This window comes from Hydra viridissima, unplaced genomic scaffold (genome assembly GCF_058129835.1).
Source record: "Hydra viridissima isolate aposymbiotic clone 2 unplaced genomic scaffold, HvirCarnegie_v1 scaffold_8, whole genome shotgun sequence".
Lineage (NCBI taxonomy): Eukaryota > Metazoa > Cnidaria > Hydrozoa > Anthoathecata > Hydridae > Hydra > Hydra viridissima.
Window position 1 is genome coordinate 14,573,889 of NW_028324307.1, and position 23,043 is coordinate 14,596,931.

The following is a 23,043-nucleotide window of genomic DNA, read 5'->3' on the forward strand; positions in this document are numbered from 1 at the left end:
TTTTATCATTTTTATTATTGTTATTATTATTATTATTATTGTTATTATTATTGTTTTTACTATTATTGTAATAGTAATGATAATGATAATAATAATAATTTTTATTATTGTTTTTATTCAATTACTAGCTTTTTTAAAAAATTAATCTTTACGCTTTTTAAAAAGTCTGGCTTTTTAAAAGGTCTAGCTTCAAAAAAGCTTAGCTTTTTTAAAAGATGACATTATACATGTAAAAGTTCCATTTTTTGAAAGTCAATATTATAAATCTAAAGTCTGAATTCAGAAAAAGTGAAGCTTTTTTAAAAGTTAACCTTTTAAAAAATCCCTAGGAAGTTGTCTAATTTACTAAGTAGTTTCCAACTCTGCATGTATCATACATATATTGTTAAATTTTTCATGTATCATATATATTTTTGAAATTTTTCTTTTTTTTAAAAAAACTTTAAATATGTATCATACTTTCTACATGCTCTCTGTTTCTATCACATTTTTTAAACTGAAGTTTTGCATAGTAAACTATCCAGTGCAAATTAGTAAGTTGACATAGTGCTTATGTAAGTTGACATAGTGTTTATGTAAGTTAACATAGTGCTAATGTAAGTTGACGTGTGCTCATGTAAACATTGTAATTTAAAGCATGCTATCTAAAGTTAGAAGACCTTTTTTATATTTTTCTTATTCAAAACTTAAAGAAGAATATTATTAAGTATTTTCTTTACAACTTAATCTAAAAGGTTTTCTAATTTTGAATAGACCAAACAAAACTCATTTTTGTTGTAACAAACTTCTGTTAACTTGTCAGTCAAAATGCACTTTTTTTAAAAGTAAATATGTTGTAGATGTATGAAAATGATTGGAGTGAGTGAGTTAGTGGTGGTGAAAATGGTGGGTGTTGGTGAGTGAGTGATGGTGAAAATGTTGGGTGTTAATGAGTGAGTGGTGTTGATAGTGGTGGTTGATGGTAGGAGCGTTGATTTTTAGTGTCTAACAGTTTTAGTTATTAGTAAAAATGCAAATCATGTTTTTTTAATTCATTTTATTTTTATTTTTATTTTGGTTGACTAAATTCTAAAAATTTAACTTTTTTTTTTTAAATTTTAATTTATAAAAATATTGGTACATGAAAAAGAAGTCCGCTTCACACACTTACCAAAATAAATTTCCTCTTCTAAGTTTTATGACCATTTACAACTTAACTGAAGTAAAATTTTTTATTTAATTACAGGTAAACCAGTATTAACCTTGTTTCCAAATCTTATTTCATACACTTTATACGATTGTGACCCATTGGTTGTTAATTGTCAAGCTTCTGGACGCCCTCTTCCAAGTGTCTATTGGGCATTAAACATTCCAACAATTGAAAGTGCATCTTCATGGCTAAATATTAGTAAATTTGATATGATTGGATCAGTTAAATATACTTGTCATGCTAATAATACTTTAGGGAACTCCTCGATTACAATTGCAATTCAGGTTTTAGGTAAATTGGTTTAGTAATGGTTTTCACATATATTTAATATCATAAGTTAAAACTCTGTTGTTTTACAGATAATTATTCATAGTAAATTATTTTCTATAGTATATTTAAGTAACCAAGGTATTAGCCATTCTTTACATATACTAAGTGACAATCATTTCCTAATACTATATCAGTTTAACAGTGTATTTAACTATATCGTATTTTATTATTATAGTATTATTATAGTCTTACTTACATAATAACTATATTTTACAATAGGTTTGTACCATGTTTCTGCTTGATATTTTTTCATTGTGTTTTATTTCCTCTGTAATGCTGATTTTTTTATTGAAAAAAACAGTGCACTACATAAAATGCACTACATAAAGGAGTTAGATATTGATTGTGATGCTATAGATCTTGCCTGTTATGATTTTTATTTTCAGATATGCTTTTTTATTTGGTAACATGCTGCAGTATGCAAAAAGCATATACTTGTATTTATATTTTTCCTTGTGCATCAAATTTAACTAAAATTAAATTAAATGTGTAATTCCATATTCCAGAAATTCTTCCGCTGCTGAATCAATTAGGTTCATTCGAGCGAATAAAATCTCTACATAAAAATATTACAGAGAAACCAATTTTATCTTTTAAAAAGGTAAAAGTAAAGTGTTTGGTCTTCCCCTTTTGTACTGATTTCAAATTTGATGCTTCAGTCTGAATTTAGTCTGGATTTAGTCTGAAAGAATGAGATTTTCAAAAAGAAGGTTACATCATTTTGTGCTTTACAACTGCTCGAGAAAATGTTCAATACAAAGTAGGAAATCAAAGTATTACATTATGAAAAACAAATGCAAGTGTGTTACAATCTGGTAAATGTTAAAGAGTGGTAGCTCTTTTAGCATTTAGCAATAGTCAACTAGCATTCCAGTCAATCACTTTTATTTGTAGTGTTTTTCCATTATACTTATGTCTTGAAGCTTTAATTGAATGGTGTAGTTGTTTGACAAGTTTCTTGTAAATAGGTGAACATTTATTATCAAGAGACACTTCATAAAGTGCTTTGAAGCCTTTCCAAGCTACTAGTGGTAGACTATCCATGACAACCTGGAATTGATCATTGTGTTAAAATTGTCAGATTTGAGGTCCAAGAAAACTCCTTCTTTAAGCTTCATTGTACTTACTACTAAGAGCTTTTTTCTGAAATCAGCAATTTATCCAATGCCTTCAACATTATGCTTTATTTGCAAAGCTATCATCAATCACACAGCTGATGTAAAGATGATAGAGTTTGCAGACTTTGTTTAAGTTGGTGTTTAAATTGAATTCAGTATTTACTACATAGTCAACACAGACAGTAACAAAATTTCTCAGGATGATTTGTGCAGCAATGGGAAGTCATAGCAATTAAATGATTATTAACTCCATTTGATTATTTAATAACTTTTTATAATTAGATTATTTAATTAGATAACTAATCATAAAGACAAAGTAGCTAACTATACTAAAAAAGGATGGTAACAAATGGTAATGATGGTTTTTTTTTTCATTTTTTAAAGGTTTCTTATATGTTATTGATAGTCTCTTTTCAGTAGTTTAGTTTTTAATTTTAAACATTTTAATACAAATTAAGCATGTTAAACATATTTATGATAATATAAGTTTCTTATAATATAATATTTCTTATAATACAAATATATCTGTTATAGTAAAAAATCAAAACTTAATTCTTGTGAGAACGGTTATTATTAAAAAGAAACATAATTTTAATTTTATTTCCTTAAAGATTCAAAGCCTAGTGCTCCTCAAGAATTTACATCGGATTCAGAAGAAACAAGTATAATACTTCGCTGGAAACCTTCTGAAATCTTTACAGAAAAATCTTTGTTTTCATACAATCTATGTGGTATTAAATTGAACAGTACTATTACTTCATATAATTTTTCACAGCTTGAGCCATTCACAAAGTATACATTTAATTTAACAGCTTGTAATGATTATGGGTGTAGTAGAACCGTGAAACATGTTGCCTCTACGCTAGAGCAAGGTACTAAATTTTATAAAGTTTATATCAAGGTTTTTTTTGCAACAGATTCTCAGACAGTACCATTATCTTGATTTTAGCCAGGCCTTCTCTACCAACAGACTTCAAAGTTGATTATGTAAGTGCAACAACTGTTATTTTTTCTTTTCAACATGGTTTACATCGCTCAGCGCAAAATATTTCTTACACACGGGTTTGTTATACCTGGAAAGAACATATCAATTGCAAAAATGCTACCATTGAAAATGATTCAGTAATTTTTACAGATCTTTCTCCACACACTAATTACAGTTTTTGCGCAGCAACTTGTGTGGATAGAAAACATCTCACTTGTAGCAGAGAAGTAAAACAATCTGTGAGAACAAATATGTCAGGTTACTCTATTTTAGATTTTTTAAAATTTCTGAATAAGTAGATAAATTACTTTGTTGTTTTACAATTGTTGTATGTAAAAGATCAATTTAGTGGTTGGTAGAACATTACTATTCTACTAATATGCCCTTGTGTCTGCTCATTTTACAATGTATACAATTTAACCTTTTCGCTCCACTCAATTTTGTAGGTTTGACTACTCAGCGCACATAATTATTTACCTTAAGTTGTAGGTTTATTAAAAATAATATATTTTCAGTTATCTTTATGTGTTAACCTTGAAGTAAAGTTTTTCTAAAAGGTAAATGAGTATACTTACATAATTCATAGAGGTTTACACCATACTGGATATAACTTTTATAGAGCATTCGTCTAAAAAACAAACAAAAAAAAGGAAAAATTATATTATTGCACTTTTTTTCAATAAACTGACATATATGAAAAAAAAAACAGGTGGAAATGTATATGTATGCTATGAAATTAATATTTTTAGCATCCCATAAGTATATTTAAACAGAATAATTAAAATATACACAAGCACCACTTTTATTTTTCTCAAATTTTGAAAATCTGAGACTCATAGTTTTGACAAAAATATACATAAATTTCAAACAAAGTATCCTTTCTAAAGAGAGAGATATTCATCTTCAGAGGCATTTTGCTCAGGCGTATAATTTTCAGAGAAACATTTTGATACACTATCTATAAAAGACCTAAGTTTACTCAAACTGTCATCACAAATTTCATATTCGGGGGTCTGTAAAATGCATCATTGTACGAATAGACTCAAATTAATCACGACGCATAAGCCTAGAAAAAATAGGTGTAGAAAATAGGTGGTCTTTAGTCCAAAACATATGATAATGGGGCTTGTTTATTATTCCCATAATGGATATTATTGCAACATACACCCAAAGTTCATTGAATGTCACATCAACCCATAAACTAAAGCAGCTTCTTTTTTTTGTTTGCATTCTTTGCATTATTGCTGGTGTTGATTTTGTAAGCTGTATATACTTATTTGTATGTCTGACAATATTGTTAATAATATCATCTTTTAAGAATGCTTTTAGTACTGCAAGTGGACAATCATGCTTTTCAGGAACATTATTTACCTTATTATCCACAGTGAAAGAAAATTCTCGTTGTTGTCTAGGAATATCATCCCAAATAAAATTATTTTCACAACCTTCCTCTTTACTAAATTCATTAACAACTGCATTACGAACACGTTTTCTCTGCGGTTTTAAGTTAACTGCATTACTACCAGTCACTATACTGATGTTGGTGGTATTAGCTTCAACATTAGAATAATTTGAAGAAACATCTTCATTCATTTCTTGTTGAATAAATTCAAAATCCAAATCTTCTTCTTCTGACAATTCAGTTTCAGATGTTACTTCAAAGGAATCTAAGGTAGTGAAATGCATCTTTGGATTGGTTTAAGGTTATATATTTATTATAATATGTATATATATATATGTATATATATATATATATATATATATATATATATATATATATATATATATATATATATATATATATATATATATATATATATTAATTTATAAATTTGACATGTAATATGATGTTTGAAAAAAAGAGTTTAAGGAAGAAATTAAATCACAACTTAAATCTTACTCTTAAGTATTAAAAAAATCATTCTTTTAATGTCCCAAGGCAAGGAAAATAAACTAAAATATATACCTTGTACAGAAAGTCTAAATGCACTTGTTTTTTTGTAAGTTATGGTAAGTTTGGACTGGTGCAAAGAAAAAATCTGATGCAGGTTCTTCGTTTTTTGTTTTTTTTTCTTAGTCAATTATTAATTAAGAAAAAAACACAACTTAGAAGGAAAAAAACAAAAAATCTTTTCTGAAATGTAATATCAAACGCAAGAAATCAAAAAATTGAAGTATTCAAGTGTTTGCTGATTTGTTGATTGCTCATTTTCATTTTATGCATGTCAATGACTTGCCATTTGATTTTCAATGAGACAGCTCTTTTACCCATGAAAATATGATCTTTTGACAAAGTTTTATGAGTTGAAAATGGCTGAAGGTTGAATCAAATCGTAGATGCAGTTTATTTGTAAAATAAAATAAGAATAAAGATGCAAATACAATATGCTAACGATAGCAGGCTTTTGAGTGATGAAAATGCGAAAGACTGCAAGAAAAAATCAATCAATTAACAAGAGTTAAGAGCAGGGCTGTGGAGTCGGTAAGCTGCTGTTTCGACTCTGACTCCGACTCCTTGATTTTATCATGGACCGACTCCGACTCCCAACTCCGACTCCCAACTCCGACTCCTTCATAAGTAACCAATTTGTAACAACAAAAAGTTGTTTGTTTTACTACAGTTATTTGTTTGTAACAACAAATAACTGTGGTAAAATGTTAACATTGGCTATTTCATCACTATGATACAAATAATCCAACCACTTAGTGCTTTAAACAATATTTATAAGAAAACAATTTCTGAACAAACAACTTTTCTGAACTCTTGTTATGCAATAAACTCTTATGCAGTCGCTAATAACATTATAAATTTATCAAAATAATGTTTGAAATATTGTCAGTTGGACAATATTTCAAACATGAAAGAACTTGTTCTTCTTTAACTTCATATTCTTTAAGAATCTTTTTTACTAAGACCTGGAGAAATTCGCTGGTGTGATTAGTTTTGGCGTCTTTTACTGCCAATGTCTTAGTAACTGCTTCATTTTTTTCAAAAAAGAATTAAACATTGATTGCAAAATAGTTCACACTTAAGAAACACAAAGCGTCCGTTGAGACACATCATTAAGTTCTTCTTTTTGTTTAACAGCTTCTTCAATCACTAATTTTCTAATACTCTCTCTCTCCTCAGAAACAAAGTTAATTGAATACTTACAGTCTTTCTGTTTGTGGAGCAACTCTTTGGTGCTTGGTGGTGGCACGCCTAGCTTTCTACTAAGAATATGTAGCACAGTGCCAGACAATATAAGTCGAGAGTTAGGGGATCATAAAGTTATATAGTTTAAGGGAAGGTAGAGGAGAGCGCAAGGGAGGTGATATATGATTCTCAGTGATAAGCAGCAAAATACCCTATTGCTTATCACTGTTTTAAAGGCCTAAAAATAACATGTCAAACTCCTTGTCCTCCGGTTGTTGTAAACTACAATTCCCATTGTGTCTGGATATCCTACAGCTTTCAGACCATCCTGGGACTTGTAGTTTTGTAACATCTATAAAATCCTTATGAAAATTATGAATCTTTGAAAGATTTTTTTTAAACCGGAGTCGGAGTCAGTACAATTTTTCCGACTCCGACTCCAGCCAAAATGAGCTCCGGCTCCACGACTCTGACTCCACAGCCCTGGTTACAAGTTTTCCAATCAAAGTGCATTTAAACTTTTTTTCAAATTATTGAAAGGGCTTAATTACTTCGTTAATCTTCTCATCTTCTTTATGGTATCCTTATAATTTTTTTTTTAATCTCTAAATCAATAAATTAAACCATTAGTATAAGTAAACATAAAAATGCGGACTACATCTCTTCAATTTATCGGGTTATCATTTCTTAAAAGAATTATACACATTAAAAAAACAAGTGCATTTAAACTTTCTGTACAAGGTGTATATACCATCAGTGGAAATCAACAAATCATCTTCACAATCACCATTATCACTGTTATCCAGCTCATCTATAAAGTTCTGAATTTCTGATTCAGGTAATTGGTGACCTTTGGAAGTCATAATTTTATGCTTTTTAAGTTAAAATTTTAATGTTTTTCCGGACTATTGTGGACCATTTGTTCATAATTTGAATTCAGTAACAATGCAACCTCCAGTTTTTTGGTTTTTTGTAAAATATCAAGGTATATCTAAAAATGCTAAAAGGCGTACTTCTGGGCGAAAAGGTTAATGAAGTTAATGTAATATATCATGTGTATATTACATTAACATCATCATCATCATCACCATTTTTTAAATGTCTTTAGTCCATTAGTAAATTATTTTTTTAAACACTGATTTTATATTATATGAATGATTTTTCACAGTTTCATCACCAGTAGATGATATTGAAGTAACTAACACCGATGATGCTTCTATTGGCTTAAATGTGAAATGGTGTAAACCTAAACATATAAATGCAGATTATGTTTACTATACTGTAAGTTTACAATGCTGTAAGTTCACTATACTATAAGATTCTTTAGTTTTAGTTTTTTTTGTGAGTTATCTTGCCATCTCCAAACAAAACATGAAATTTTTGAAAATAAATGTGAAAGTGATGAAACACCTTAAACAAAATGAAAATCTGAACAAAACAATTCATCATTCTTCAAGGAATCAGGTACCTTAGAAGAAATTGTTTTAAAACTTGCTGCTAAAGATGGAGTATCTATTCATTTAATTTCTAACAGTAAATTTATTCAATCAGTCCTATTGGATTAAGGACTAAAACTACCTAAAGATGAGTCAATTGTAATGACAGTTTATCATCAACATGACTTAATTCAGGAAGAAATTAAACATAAAATTGAAAAAAAGAAGCATTAAAATAAATGTTTCAGTATTTTACTGGATGAGTTTACTTCTTCAAGAAATCAACAATACATGAGCATTAATGTCCATGAGCAAAATAGTCATTACAATCTTGGTATGGTTTGGATGTCAGGTATATTTCCTACTGAAAAATGTCTTGGCATTTTTAAAAATCATTTGGCTGAGTTTGGTCAGGATGTTGAATGTTCAATTTTTTATGCAATAACAAAAAAAAAAAAAAAGCTACAAAAAAAAAAAATCCATTTAATTGATGTTTGATGCCCTTTACTTTCTTACATAGCCATTTAATTGATGTTTAATGCCCTTTACTTCCTTAGAGTGTACTATATTCAAAAAGGAAAAATAACATTTAAAATTTTTTCTTGCTTTTCTCCAGGGATCCTGCTTCTTTGGTGAATTTTTTGCCGGTTCCCAGTTTTTTAAAATAACCAGGTTGAATTCAGGAACCCTATGTACATATATTATTATATATATTATTATATCTTTCACTTTTTTTTAGTATATATTTTAAATATGCATAAAAAATTTAATATAAAGGTTTACATAAAAAATTTACTTTAAGATTCTGATCTTGTAAGGGTTGATTTTATAAAGGGAAGACAATTTAAACTAAAAATGATATTATTTGAAAATAACAATATCATTTTGAAAGTAATTACATAATTTAGAAAATATTTACATGAAAATAATTACATGTTTTTGAAAACACTTTTGAATATCAATATTTGGGAAGATAACAAGCAATTTGGATTTTGAATTTGCATTGAATTTTTCTGCAGGTTTTAATGTAAATAGTTTAGCAACGGTTCTAAAGCAACATTACAAAATTTCTCTAAAACCAATTTAAGTAAAGTACCCTTATCTTAACAATGAAAATTTTGTTTGTCAAGCTGCTTTAAATATTTTTAGGTTGTCTATCAAAAAAATGGAACAGAAAAGGAGGTTGCAAAAATAACAAATATAAGCTCACACTATGATGGAAAACAGAACCCCTGTTTAGAGCAGTTCAAATATTCAATTCACCTAAACAATCTTTCTGCTCAATCATTGTACTGGGTACGAGTAGATACAAACAATATCATTGGCCCATCTATTGGTCACAATAAAATGATTTGGACTGACGAAGAAAGTAATTAAAGTTTTATACACTCAACTTGTTTTTTCAAGATGCTTTTTTTTTAGCATTCTGACACGATATATGTACATTATTGGTTATTTTTATGTTCAATTTCAAATAAAAAAAATTATATAATGGTGCTTTGTCATTGGTGAAAATATCAAATTTTTTGCACTGATAACAGGAAAACCAAAGAAAGTTATTGATCATTTGCTGGCTCTGAGGAGATCATTTAAGTAAAATCTTCAAGGGCACTCTTCTGAGAATTTTCTTTGTATTTTTAGTTATTATATTTTAAAGTGTTTTTAAGCAATTTAAAAAAATAAAAAAATAAAAAACACAGCATTAAAACCCCAAATTTCTGCTAATTCTATATTCTCAGCATATTATCACAATGTTGGAAATGGCAATAAACTACTGCTGCTCTTGTCTTGAGAAACTTTCAGGTTGCTTAACCTAATTGAAGCCTGATTTTAGGATTCTGTTGTTTATTTTTTATGTCATTAAAGAAATGCACTTTCTGAATGAGATGATCAATTAGTTTTTTTTTTTTTTTTTTGAGAATTCAAAGATTTTTGAGGCATCTCAAATATCTGAAACTTTTTGCAAACTTGCTATATGGTAATAATAAAAAAAATTCCAAATTTTCATTATTGTTAGAATTGTTAGTTTACAATGAGTTTTATTATTTTTTTATTTAGACATGAATAAAATTTTAAATCTCTTGCTTTTATACTTTTTAGCTCCTTCTGCACCAAAGCACTTTACATTGGTGAAGTCTACAGATAATAGTTTGCATTTTAAATGGGTTGCCCCCACTCTTTTTACAGTGAGTGGATATGAAATAAATTATTCTATAATAGGTAGGTGTTTCTCTAGTCACTTTATACTTTGGGATTAGAACATTTTATAAATAGCATTGTTAATAAGGCATCATAATGAGATTTCAACAAATAGTTGGATATGAAAGTTTGTGTTGCGCTTAGTAACTAATGTTTTATATAAAATTTTGTTGAAATGTTTTTACCAATGTTAAAAAAAAAAATCATCTTCCAACAGTTTTCATTGTTGCTTTAATTAAATAAAGAATTAAATTGTTGGATTAAACTTTATTGGTCAGAGTTTATCTTTTAACAAAGTTGTTTAATGATTGGCACGATATTGTTAAATTTAAAAATTTTTCAATCAAAAAAGCTTTTAATTGTTGGAAAATGTCTAAATCAATGTCTAAATGGTACTAAAGTATAATTTATAACATTCACAACAACTTCACCTGGTGCTGTTGTTGAAGAGACAAATTAAAAGGTCTTTGCAAGTTGTCTTTACCAATTTTTTGAAAATTTTATCACCATTTTAAGTTTACTATCTCATTAACCACCATCAAACAGCAGAATATCACCAACAAAAAATGAAATTTTTGCATAGTGAGCCACTTTCACTACAGTCTTAGTGAAAACTCTGCTCAACGCTTGAAAGTAAAGTTATTACCTACTGGTATATAAAATATTCTTAAATTTATGAGTTTTTTATGCTAAGTTGTTTATAGTTTACAAAATGCAGTACACAAATTGATAAAGATTCCTTCTATCTGGGAATCATTTTCTAGAAAATGAATCTTAAGATTTTCACAAACATTATTCAGCTTTACTTTTTCAATCTTGTTAAAAATGATGCCATTAATATTATGAAAAGTCAAAGTTGTTATTACTCAGTATGTAGCATAATTCAACATGCTTGGAATTTTTTTAAAGGTTTAATGAGGAAATGTTCTTAGTTTTTATATTTTTGTTCTAGATTCGACTTATAAAGAGTTACTGACATATGGCCCAAATATTACAGAAGCAACAATCAGGTCTCTCAAAGAAGACACAACTTACACTGTTGCTATACGAGCATATGTTATTCGAAAGAGAGATGGTGCACTGTTCATGGGCCCAGAACTTGTAAATTTATCTAAAACAGGTATTTTTCCTTGTTCTTTGATTCATTTTGATTTTTTAATTTTGTTGTTTGCTTTTGTAGATCACAATCAAAGGTCAAAGACCAAATATTAAAGTTTGGTTTTTATTGAAATTTAGTTTCATTTTTACTCTAAGTTTTTTTTCTTTAGACAAGAGACTCAACATTGGGATTGTTGTTTCGATCATTATAGTGATCACTGTAATAATAATTATAGCTCTCATTGTTTTCTATTTTCAACACCAAGGAATTTTATTTTATCGAAAAAAACTTTTCAAGAAGGACCAATTTCAAAATGAAACACGGTTGACCATCCGCAAAACTTTGAAGAACATAGGTCAGTGTGGATTTTGAGAGAAAAAATAATTGAGAAAAAAATTTTTTTAGAAATGTAAAAAAGTTAGTAATTTAAATTTAAAAAAAAACCCATTATTAAATGTAAATTTAAAAAAACAAGTATTAAAACAATCAACTTATTACTAAATAATTTATTTAATTTATTTTTAATAGAATGATTTATTTCTAAATAAATAAAGTTTATCATATAACTTTAAATGTTTTTTTATAAATCATTCTATTTATTACAAAGTTTGATATTTCAAATTTTATCATCTACACCTGATAATTCTGTATGTTTAAATTTTAAGTTTTTTGTTTACTTTTTTTCAATATGTTAAATGTTTCAAATTTGTAAAAGTTTACGATTATAAATGGAAACAACTTTTCAGTTGCAATTATTTGTTTAAAAAATTTTTTTTCATACACTATAAAATTTTTTAAAAGTGTTTGAATGATTGCAATAAGGTTTGTCTTTTGATTGGTTGATACAATTAAAGGAGTTTTTTTGAACTTGGAATATTTTTCTCTCACTTTTAAGGAACAAATAAACTTTTGTGGATATTTTTGTGAAGAGTTATGCTCACTTCATTTACAACATTAATAATGCATTCATAAATGTCATTTGCTATCACTTTATAGTATCATTATCATAGTCTATTGTAGTGTTTACAGGAGCTTAGCATGTTTTGTTAAACTTTTGTAAACTATTATTTGTTGAAGTAGTTGTATTCTTGTGAATTTTTATTATCATGCAAATAGAGTAGAAACTTTGGACAGATTTTTTTGTAAAGTCAACTGATTGTCATTACAACAGATATGAGGCAATTGATCATTAATCACATTTCTAATTGCTGTCCATTTTTTTATAAGTACTTAAAAAATAATTTTTTTTTCTCTCTAGCAATAATTGCAGGTTATCAATTACAGGTTATAAATTACAGGTTTTTTGCAACATCACTAACATATTTTAGCTAACTTTGCTACATTTTTTTTTCTTTTTTAATCATTCATACAAAGTAGTGAAAAATAATTTATTTAAATGAATAATTATTTCATCAATCATAATATCAAGATTTAGAAAATGTAACTTCATTCAAATTTTCGTTTTTTTGGTCAAGTAGTATTTAAATTTTTTTTTCACCTTAACACAAAAAAAGTTCAAAAGTTTTTATTGATTTAAACATAAACAAAAATCTTATTATTACTGTTAATTTTAATTATTGAGGTTGTTGCTGTTATTATCATTAGCTACATTACCTTTGTAAAATCAACTCAGAACAGTTCTTATTTTTCTTAGCTACATAAGTAATATACAGGAAATACAATCAAACTTATTAGAGATATTTGGAAAACAAGATTTTCTTTATATTGAAAGTGACGATGAGCAGAAAATGGAATGTATATTTGAAAAAAAAAAAAAAAATTAAATTATATACTTTAATTTGTTAAAACAGAACAAAAATAATTGCTGTCTGAAAGATGGGAATTTGGTAGGCTAAAGAAATTCCATGATAATATCATGATAGTTGTAATTAGTTGTTTGAAAGATGGGAATTTGGTAGGCTAAAGAAATTCCATGATAATATCATGATAGTTCTAATAAGTTAACCAAATAGCTTTTCATTTTGAGTATAAAAGAAAATAATTATTTAACAGTAAAGACTTGTTTTTAGTTGACATGATAGGTATTTAGCATTACATTTGTTACTATTTTAAAGATGTTTTGAGAATAAATTTCCAGAATAAATTATCAATCAACATTTTCTCTTTGGTACTGTGAGGCACTTCATGTTAGCTTTAAATAGGCATTTGGTAATAAACAACCACAAATAAAATTTATGAATAGTTTTTTTTTTTTTTTTTTTTTTTTTTGTAAATGCAAAATTAAGTGGAATTTTTAATTATCACTATTTGAATTTTTTAAAGCTATTATTATTATTATTTTATATTATTATTGTTATTATTATTATTATTTATATGATAATAATATTAATATATTATATATGTTTAGTTTTTCTAGTGAGTTATGGGACAAACTGTATATGTAAAACAGTTATTTCATGTTGTTGTTTATGTTTGTTAGATAAAAGTAACCTAAAATTTTAAAAATCAAGGTTTTTTTTTCTTTTTGCCATTTCCAACATTGTGATAAAAAAAAAAAAAAAGAAAAGAAAAGATTATAAACTGAATTTAAACAGGTAGAATATGAACAAAATGACAGCTAACAGCATGTTAATATAAATAAAATTCACTATGTAGAACTATTTCTTTTAAAATGAAATTTATCAATGATTCTCAGTTGCTTTTGAAACGATTTCCAATTCTAAATTTTTTCTCTTATAATTCTCTACTAAATTTTGAGATTGATTTTAAATACTTCAACAATCCGAAAGTTTGTATTTTTTGTAAGTTTGTACCAGGGCTTTGGTAAAAGCACTTTGTGTAAGTTGACTTGTCTTCTTTAGAGGTGAAGAGAATCTCATATGATCCTAGTGAGTTTGAAAGGCGAGTTGCTGAACTTCATTCTAATTCAGATTATTTATTTTCTGAAGAATTCACAGTAAGTTGTTAATTTTTGTTTTTAAGCTAAATATTATGTTATGATAATTATCATAAATTATGATAGTTATCATAAATTATGATAGTTATCATAAATTATGATAATTATCATAAATTGTGATAATTATCATAAATTATGATAGTTATCATAAATTATGATAGTTATCATAAATTATGATAATTATCATAAATTATGATAGTTATCATAAATTATGATAATTATCATAAATTATGATAATTATCATAAATTATGATAGTTATCATAAATTATGATAATTATCATAAATTATGATAATTTTGGAAAATAAAATTGAGGATATTCTTAAATATTAAGAAATTAAATTTAAAAATTGTAAGTAATATATAAAGGCAACTGAATTCATTTGAAGTATCAAAAAAAGTTAATTCAATATAAAAACTGAAATTTGCTTTATCTCAGTCATCCATATTGTTTTAATATCAACTTTCATCATGTCTTAATGTTCAGATTTACATTTTTGTGCTGAGATAAACATGGTGGTTTCTATATATCACCAAGATTGAGTCATTAAAACCAGGGTTGGAAAAAACCCGGGTTTTTTTAAAAAAACCCAGCTCACTGGGTTTTTTTGGTTTTTTTTGGGTTTTATTGGGTTTTTTTGGGTTTTTTTGGGTTTTTTTAAAAATAGCTTTTTTTGCTTAGAAAATGAAAGACTTAATACCTATTTTGCATTCAAACTATCTTTATACATTTAATTTTTTCAAAATAATAATTAAAAACACATGGTAATAGTTATATTTATTTATTGAAAAGAGCTTTTACAAGGAAGATTTAATAAATTGAAGAACTGTTAATAAAATTCTCCTTACATAATTTTACTTTGTTTGATTATTACAATAATTTTCAATTCTTGTCAGCTTTTCAGATGTTTTTGACAGATTTCCAGTTAAACACCTCCTCTGAGATCATCAAGAATAAGCTAAAACAAATATAAATTACACTTAAATAATAGAAATAGAATTTTTTTCAGAATTTCGATGGTTATTCTGAAGTTAAAAACGATTTTTCCTACTACTTACCTACTTATTGATCAGATTCGATATCATCACAGGAACTGCTGTCAGCTGCTGAGCTATTGTGAAATGATTTGTAAATCTTCACAAGTTTCATTGCCTTATCTGCACCAAGACGATTCCTGATCTTCGACCAGACAAATCCAAAGGTTGAAAACCATCTCTCAATTGAGGCTGAGCTAGCGGGACAGGAGTGTAGAGAAGCTAGAAAGCTGCAGAAATTGGCAGAAACCTCTTTATCCCTGATTTAAGATCTAGTAACCTTTCCTTTCATGATGTTCCACCATTCTGATGGAGAGATAACCTTCAGTGATTCTGAGAACATTTGCTTGGGGAACACCTCCCTGTCCTTCAAGTTAAACTTGTATAGTAAACCCAAGAAATCAGGGTTCCTGTCCTCTAACCATTGTTCTGCAATGTTTTCATTATCATTATCAATGAAGCTTTTGTAATCATCTACATAGCGATGGTCAGTTATATAGGCCAAAATATGAAAGGGTTGTACAGCATCTTGAAATCTCTTCTTTATTGCATCATAGTATATGGTTAGCTCTTCATCCTTTATCAATGAATACCAGATATGAACTGCATCAGAGAGATGACAAGAATCACTCTGCATCTTGTCTAAGGCAATCCCCAATTTTTTCATTTCACTAAGAAGACGAATTGCCTCACGTTTGATGGCTATATTCTCAATTATTCTTCCAATATTGGCTGGAAAATCTTCCATCTTCTGTCCATAGATCTCCACGTAGAAGTTATGATTTTTCTGGTATGTCTCAATGCAGGCAACTTGAGAGTTCCAGCGTGTTTCATTTGGCAGCTGAGGCATACATCCACCTTTTTCCTTTAACAAACCATGGGCCATATGCACATTTCTAAAATATTTCTGAACTTCCACAACCTGTTTTAGAATTGTTGAAAAAGAATTGCAAATGTCTTTCTGTAGCAAATTCATATAGTGTGCATTACAGCCATATGTTAACATATCAGGATACTCTTGTTTGATCAGCTCTTTCATTTTCTTCATCTTAGCTTCATTGTCAGTGCAGACAGCAAATACAAACTTATTATAATCATTTTTTATGCTAACTATAGCTTCATTGATGATTCTGAAGCAGTATTCTGCAGTTTTTTTTTCTGATCCTGAGTCAACTATGTTGTACAGATAACTCTTTTTTCCATCATAAAATGAGTGAGCAATTATTGGGTCATTCTGAATACTAGACCATCCATCTTGACAAATTACCAACGTGTCTTTGGTTTCCAGTTCGTTCTTTATCCCAGCTGACAGATCATCATAGACTTCATTTAATAGATCTCCACCCAGTTTCTTTCGGCTTGGTGGGACATACCCAGGACGAAGAAGAGAGCAAAGTTTCTGAAACTCACAATTTTCCACTGAATTAAAAGACATGTTAGAGCTGAAAAAAAACCGGGCAACTTGCATGTCTATGGCATCTTTCTGATCATTTGATGTTCTAACTACAAAGTTATTTAAGTTACTACTTTTAAACCTTTTTGCTGGTGTGGAGCTGGTCATAATAGATCCTTCGGAAATTGAAGTACCTGACTCATTTGACAAGAGGCTAATATTGCTCATTGAGCTTCCAGGTCTTGGTTCTTGTTCATCAGTGTCCTTCTTTCTCTCTTTACACTTCTCCAAATGAATACGAACTCTTTCAATTTTTCCACTAATCTTCTCTGAACAATGGTCACACTGAACACTATTTTTGTCCCCTTCTATCTCACTGACCTCCTTCCACTCCCATCCTTTCTTCCTTCCACTTCCGAATGGCATTCTTATAAAGATTTTTTTCTGAAAAATACACATTGCATCGAAATATGCAAGTTAAATATACTTAAAGCTACACAAATAATAATACTGTTTGAATAAAAGTTTCTTGAGTAATTTGTAAGATAGAACACAAGCCTGACTTTGATATGGTTGATGAAAGCCACTGAGACCACTGAAAGTATATTGTAAAAAATACTAAAACTATTTTTTCAGAAATATTTCAAAAAAATCATGTCTTTTAAAAATTTTGATTCTTATTAAATACTATATTCTGATCATATCCATATCCTCTTTTCAATAATAATTACCTTTTAATTAGTCATAATTATGTTTAAATGTTTTCTGAAATAAATAAATCACAGAAAAAAAGAGAATCCTTTAAACAAAATATTATTTTAAAAAAACCCAAAAAAACCCGGGTTTTTTTTGGTTTTTTTAACTGGGTTTTTTTGGGTTTTTTTGGGTGGGTTTTTTTGGGTTTTTTTGGGTGGGTTTTTTTGGGTTTTTTTGGGTGGGTTTTTTTGGGTGGGTTTTTTTGGGTGGGTTTTTTAATGCCAACCCTGATTAAAACGCATAGCTATTTATAATTTAGTGTAAAAATAAAGTTATAGTAATATAATAGATAACAATATTTTAAGTGTTTTTTCTGCTAAACTTGAGTACGGTTACTTTTAGACTCTGGGTCCAGATCAACCAGAAAGCACATGGAATGATTCTCGAACTCTTGAAAATCAGTCAAAGAATCGCTATCAAAACGTTTTTGCATGTAAAACTTTTTTTCATTTATATTTGGTTTTATCTTAAAAAGATTTTCTTGAATTTTTTTTTTAATCATTTTCAAACATCTCTATCTAAAAAAAGTAAAATTAGATTTTTGGAAAGCAAAATATTTTTAGAAAAATTTTAAGTATCAATCTTTTTTAGTTAAAAAATTCTAGTTTGATTTTTATTTTAAATTAAACTGCACTTTTGTATTATTATTTGAAAGGTGATATTTTCTTTACTTCTACAAAGTTTCCACTGTGTATTTTAATGGAAAGAAAAACTGATTCTTTTTCAACTCAGTTTTGAAAAGGTTCTAAAAAGTTTCTTTCATTTATGTGGCAGGTGAAAGTTGTTGAACAAAATTTTTATAATAGAATTACTGTATAAAATGGAATAAATTTGTATAAGCGCATGTATAATTCATCATAGCATTATGATAGTTAACTTTGATAATTAAAAGTTTATGGTAATTCATTAATTTCCAGTGCACAATTTTTTAATGTCTGTTTTTAATGTTTATATGTCATAATATAGTTGTTAATAATGATTGTTATACAATATATCATATTATAATTATGTAATATATTATCATATAATTTATAACTTAAAAATATTTTCTTCACTACCAACATTTTTAGGTTTTAATAAATTGAAATTGAAATATTTTTTTTTAGATGATCATACACGTTTTCGATTGAGAGCAATACCTGGAATACCTGGTTCAGATTACATTAATGCAAATTTTATTGATGGTTATGAAACGAAAAAATCGTATATCGCAACACAAGCACCTCTAGAACATACTTTTGGTGATTTCTGGCGAATGGTTTGGGAATCTGAATGTCAAGTTATTGTTATGTTAACAAATTTGTTTGAAAATAGAAAGGCAAGCATTTTTAATCTGATATCTAAGGATTTTTATTTTGATAATTTGCTTCATTTTATAAACTACAATAGTGATGATGAAAGAAATATTGCAGTTAAATAATTTTTAAAATAAAGTTTTAAAGTTTTAAAGTTTTATTTTTTTCAAACTACTCTTAAGTTATTATCTATTTTTATACATCTATTTTTATCTATCTTTGCTAAAAAATTTTATTTGATCTTAAAAAATGAATTTACTTCTTTTTAAAAACTTCCTTTTCAATATTTCTTCATATTAACTCTTAAAAGAAACTGTTAGTTAGACACTAGACACCAGACATTTTTTAATTTAGTACAAGTGTAACAAAAAAGATTAGATAAAACAAAATGAAATAGACTGTTTATTACTATTATTATTATTATTATTATTATTATTATTATTATTATTATTATTATTATTATTATTATTATTATTATTATTATTATTATTATTATTATTATTATTATTATTATTATTATTATTATTATTATTATTATTATTATTATTATTATTATTATTATTTATTATTATTATTAGACTATTTACAGGAGATCTTTAAACAAAAACTGATAAAAGATTCAAAGCAATTTAAAGTATCAATTCAAATGTTGAGTATGAACTTACAATCAAAATGAACTTCTTCAAATTGAAGTTTGGATTGCCATAATACAGGGTAACTAACATATACCAACGGTGTGTCTTTGATCACAAGTCAACTGTAATTAATTCAACCTTATCACTTTTTTTTAAGTCATGATTAAGCAGATCAAGAAGTTGTTTCTTCATAATATGATACATCTGAGTTAGTTTAAATCTAAATGTAATTGAAGCAGTAATTGGTAAATATCCTTGTGTTTTCCACTTACACATTACATTTGCCAGTTCCATTAACTTAGGAAAAATCGTTATGCAGCCTTACCATTGATTGGTTAAGCAAGTATAATTATATATATAGATATATTGATTAAGTAAAGAATAAATTTACTAAATATGTTAAAGTTGATATAATAAGTTGATAATTGAAGAAAATTTATATATTTAAAGCATAAATATGGTTGAGCACACTTTTATTTTGAATGTTTCCAACACAAAGTGAATTGATGTGATTCATCAATTCATCAGTTAATTATTGAACTGAACTGAAACATTGGAGTTAAAAAAGCTAAAATCAAAATAAGTTTGAACTAAACACTAGTTGAATTTTATCAGGTTATTGGATAATTGATCTAATAACCAACAAAAGTTGAGTTAGCTTTTTTTAATTTAAAATTTACAGTTTTTTCAGATATTTATAGCCTAAGTTAAAACAAAATTGACCTAAAGTTGGTTGCAGTGTGCTGTTGTATTGTGTTAATTGTTAAATTTTAATTGTATTTGTAACCAACCCTTTTTAACCAACCAACTGTAACCAACCAACTAAACTTTTTTATTTTTAATACTTAAGCTCCTAATATATTTAGAAAAAATGTGATCTTTATTGGCCTGAAAACAGAAGTGAGACCTACAAAGGGTTTACTGTTACTATTGAAAAAACACAGACATATGCATCTTACATCAAGCGGAAGTTGACAATAACAAAAGTTAATCCTGAACCTTCTAGTAGTTATGTCACTTCAGATGGTAGTATTTTTTTAAAGTTTTTTTTTGTTTTGTTTTCTATGTTCCTTTATGTAATACATAAGTTTTCTGAAAAGTAGATAAAGAAAAAAAAGATCTTAAAAAAAAAAGAATTTAACTTAAAAGCAATCATAGAATACTAGAGGAGTAGCAATCATTTTGAAATGCTTTTCAAAGCTTGTTTGTTATGATATGTGAACCTGTGGTAGGGTTATAAATCTTTATGCATATATTTAATAACTATTACAACAAAATATTGTCAATCTTTAATGATATTTTGCACTTATATATTTAATGCTTTGAAAATCATATTTGTATATTGTGTTCTATTGATTTTTAGAGGTTTTCTTTTGCTTTTTAGAAGTTCGAGATGTGTGGCATTATCATTACACTGAATGGCCTGATTTTGGTGTACCATTGGAAAGTTCCTCTCTTATGTCATTTGTTTTGCGAACAAGAGAACACTCAGACCAATCAAAACCAGTTATTGTTCATTGCAGGTAGTTTTACTATTTTTTTTATACAAGTAAACAGAAAGTGATAATCATATATAGCTCTATTGCTATAACAAAATTTTTGTTAAGAAATTTTCAGTGTTGAATGTTTGATTTACTTGGACAAATTATTTCTACTTAAAAAATCAACTTTTGTATTTCTTATCAGTTCTTGTCATCAACAGTTATTACAATTTGTTTACTTTTATTTAGTCACGGTGTAGAATACCCAAAAGTTTCTGGGAATTTTACTTATAAAAGTAAAGTTCTCAGAAATTTTTAGCTATCCTACACCGTGACTAATGTTGATGTGTATCTTAAACTATAGTTTTTAACATATGCAGATAAAATTTTTGTTCACAAAGGTTTTTTTTTAGTTATTATAGTTTCCTAATTTTATTTTATATTTCTTTGACTAAACAATTATTTCATTTTTAGTGCAGGTGTTGGAAGAACAGGAACATTCATTGTTGTTGATGCACAAATGAGGCGATTTGATCACAGGCAGGATTATGATGTCTATAATTATTTAAAGAAGATAAGACTGCAAAGAAATCTTTTAGTTCAACAGGAGGTTAACCTTTTTGTAAAAACAATTACAATTTTTTGTTGTTTTCCTATTTTTCTTTTTAGCATTATTTTATTAGTTTCAAATGTTAGTTTTAAGAAATTTTTATTAATTTAGATACAGTATATCTTTATACATGACCTACTATTGGATTATATGTACTCTGGAATTACAGAAATTTCAATTAGTGATTTGGAAGTAGCACTGAATCAAGATTATTGTCGTAAAGAAGTTAATAATAAGCTTCATAAAGAATGGGAGGTACCATTCTTAGAGAAATGTTTTTTTTATAATTTTCTTTTCAATTTAAAGCAAAAAAAAATCACTATTGTTGCAAATTTTTATCTTGGTAGTTTATTAGAATCATTATTATTTTTTTAATGTCAACTTTCAAATAATTTTTGTTTTGTCTGGGTAGGTAAAAGTAAAAGTAACAATTAAAACATAAAAAAAAAAAAAGTAAAAACTTTTAAATTTATAACTCATTGTAATGGATAGTTTTTTTAAGAAGAGAAAAAATGTTCGCCAATAATGTAATGTAGAAATTACAATTGGTTTCTGTTAGTAGGAATGGAAATCAATTCCATGATTCTGAGGAAGCAGGATGAAAAGTGTAAAATGTTTTCGATTTCAAAAGATTTAATGAGAAATAAGCCAATCAATAAAGGGAACAAAATAAAAAAATTGAAAAATCAGTTGTATTTTTACCTTTTAAAAAAAAGTTCTGAACTACTCTTACTTGAATTGGTAACGCACCTCAATTTTTTAGAAAGCAAACTTTTTTTTTTCTTTTGATGAAGATTGAAATTAAATAGAAAGTGGAGCAACATTTTTAGTTTAAGAATGGAATAAAAGGGTGTAGAAATAAAAGTAACATTTAAAAAAATGTATTTTCTTTAGATGTTTTAAGAAAATTCTTTTGTAATTTTTGGTATATATTTTGGTATATATTTTTAGTATTATTTTGTTCTAAACCAAAGTATACTTTTTTGTTTTGCTTTTGGTGTTTATAGTTCAGGAATTCTTTCCATGCCCTGTGATATTATTGGTTTAAAAATGGACTAATATCATTAATTTCAATATTCCAATGGAAAATTTGTGAAACAATATATTTCTCTGAACAATTTAAGCGTAAATAAAAACCAGAATACTTTTATGTAAGGTTATATTTTTAAACTAGAAAAAAAAATTTAAAAAAAGTGAAATATTCAACAATGTGATCATTTTATGATTCTATACCTCTACACTTTTCAAAACTTATTTTTTTCAAAAACATATTTCTAAAACTTAAAAATATTCCAATGGAAAATTCGATTGCATAATAAGTTTTGAAAGCAGGAATAAACTTCTTATTAAATTTCTCTAATTTTGTTGAGTTATTTTTTTATTGAACATATTCTGCTATTATTTCACTGCTTCTCTAATGATTCTATTTT

The 23,043-nt window shown here is 27.0% G+C and overlaps 2 protein-coding genes across 2 annotated transcripts in view; one reads left to right on the forward strand and one right to left on the reverse strand.

Annotated features, from left to right (window-relative positions):
* Positions 1-23,043, forward strand: part of LOC145194731 (receptor-type tyrosine-protein phosphatase S-like) — a 31,093-nt gene that overhangs the window by 2,748 nt on the left and 5,302 nt on the right. The window contains exons 4-18 of the mRNA XM_090094820.1: positions 1,226-1,480; positions 3,249-3,509; positions 3,587-3,880; positions 7,927-8,039; positions 9,344-9,563; positions 10,295-10,414; positions 11,346-11,513; positions 11,662-11,847; positions 14,315-14,409; positions 17,935-18,025; positions 18,699-18,910; positions 20,389-20,548; positions 20,907-21,045; positions 21,478-21,613; positions 21,725-21,868. Of these exons, the coding sequence (XP_089950946.1) occupies positions 1,226-1,480; positions 3,249-3,509; positions 3,587-3,880; positions 7,927-8,039; positions 9,344-9,563; positions 10,295-10,414; positions 11,346-11,513; positions 11,662-11,847; positions 14,315-14,409; positions 17,935-18,025; positions 18,699-18,910; positions 20,389-20,548; positions 20,907-21,045; positions 21,478-21,613; positions 21,725-21,868 (2,594 nt within the window). The remainder of the gene's footprint in view (positions 1-1,225; positions 1,481-3,248; positions 3,510-3,586; positions 3,881-7,926; positions 8,040-9,343; positions 9,564-10,294; positions 10,415-11,345; positions 11,514-11,661; positions 11,848-14,314; positions 14,410-17,934; positions 18,026-18,698; positions 18,911-20,388; positions 20,549-20,906; positions 21,046-21,477; positions 21,614-21,724; positions 21,869-23,043) is intronic.
* LOC149885262 (uncharacterized) lies at positions 14,970-17,605 on the reverse strand. The gene has a single exon (XM_090094495.1). The coding sequence runs from the start codon at positions 17,293-17,295 to the stop codon at positions 15,709-15,711; it is 1,587 nt and encodes a 528-aa protein (XP_089950621.1). The 5' UTR covers positions 17,296-17,605; the 3' UTR covers positions 14,970-15,708.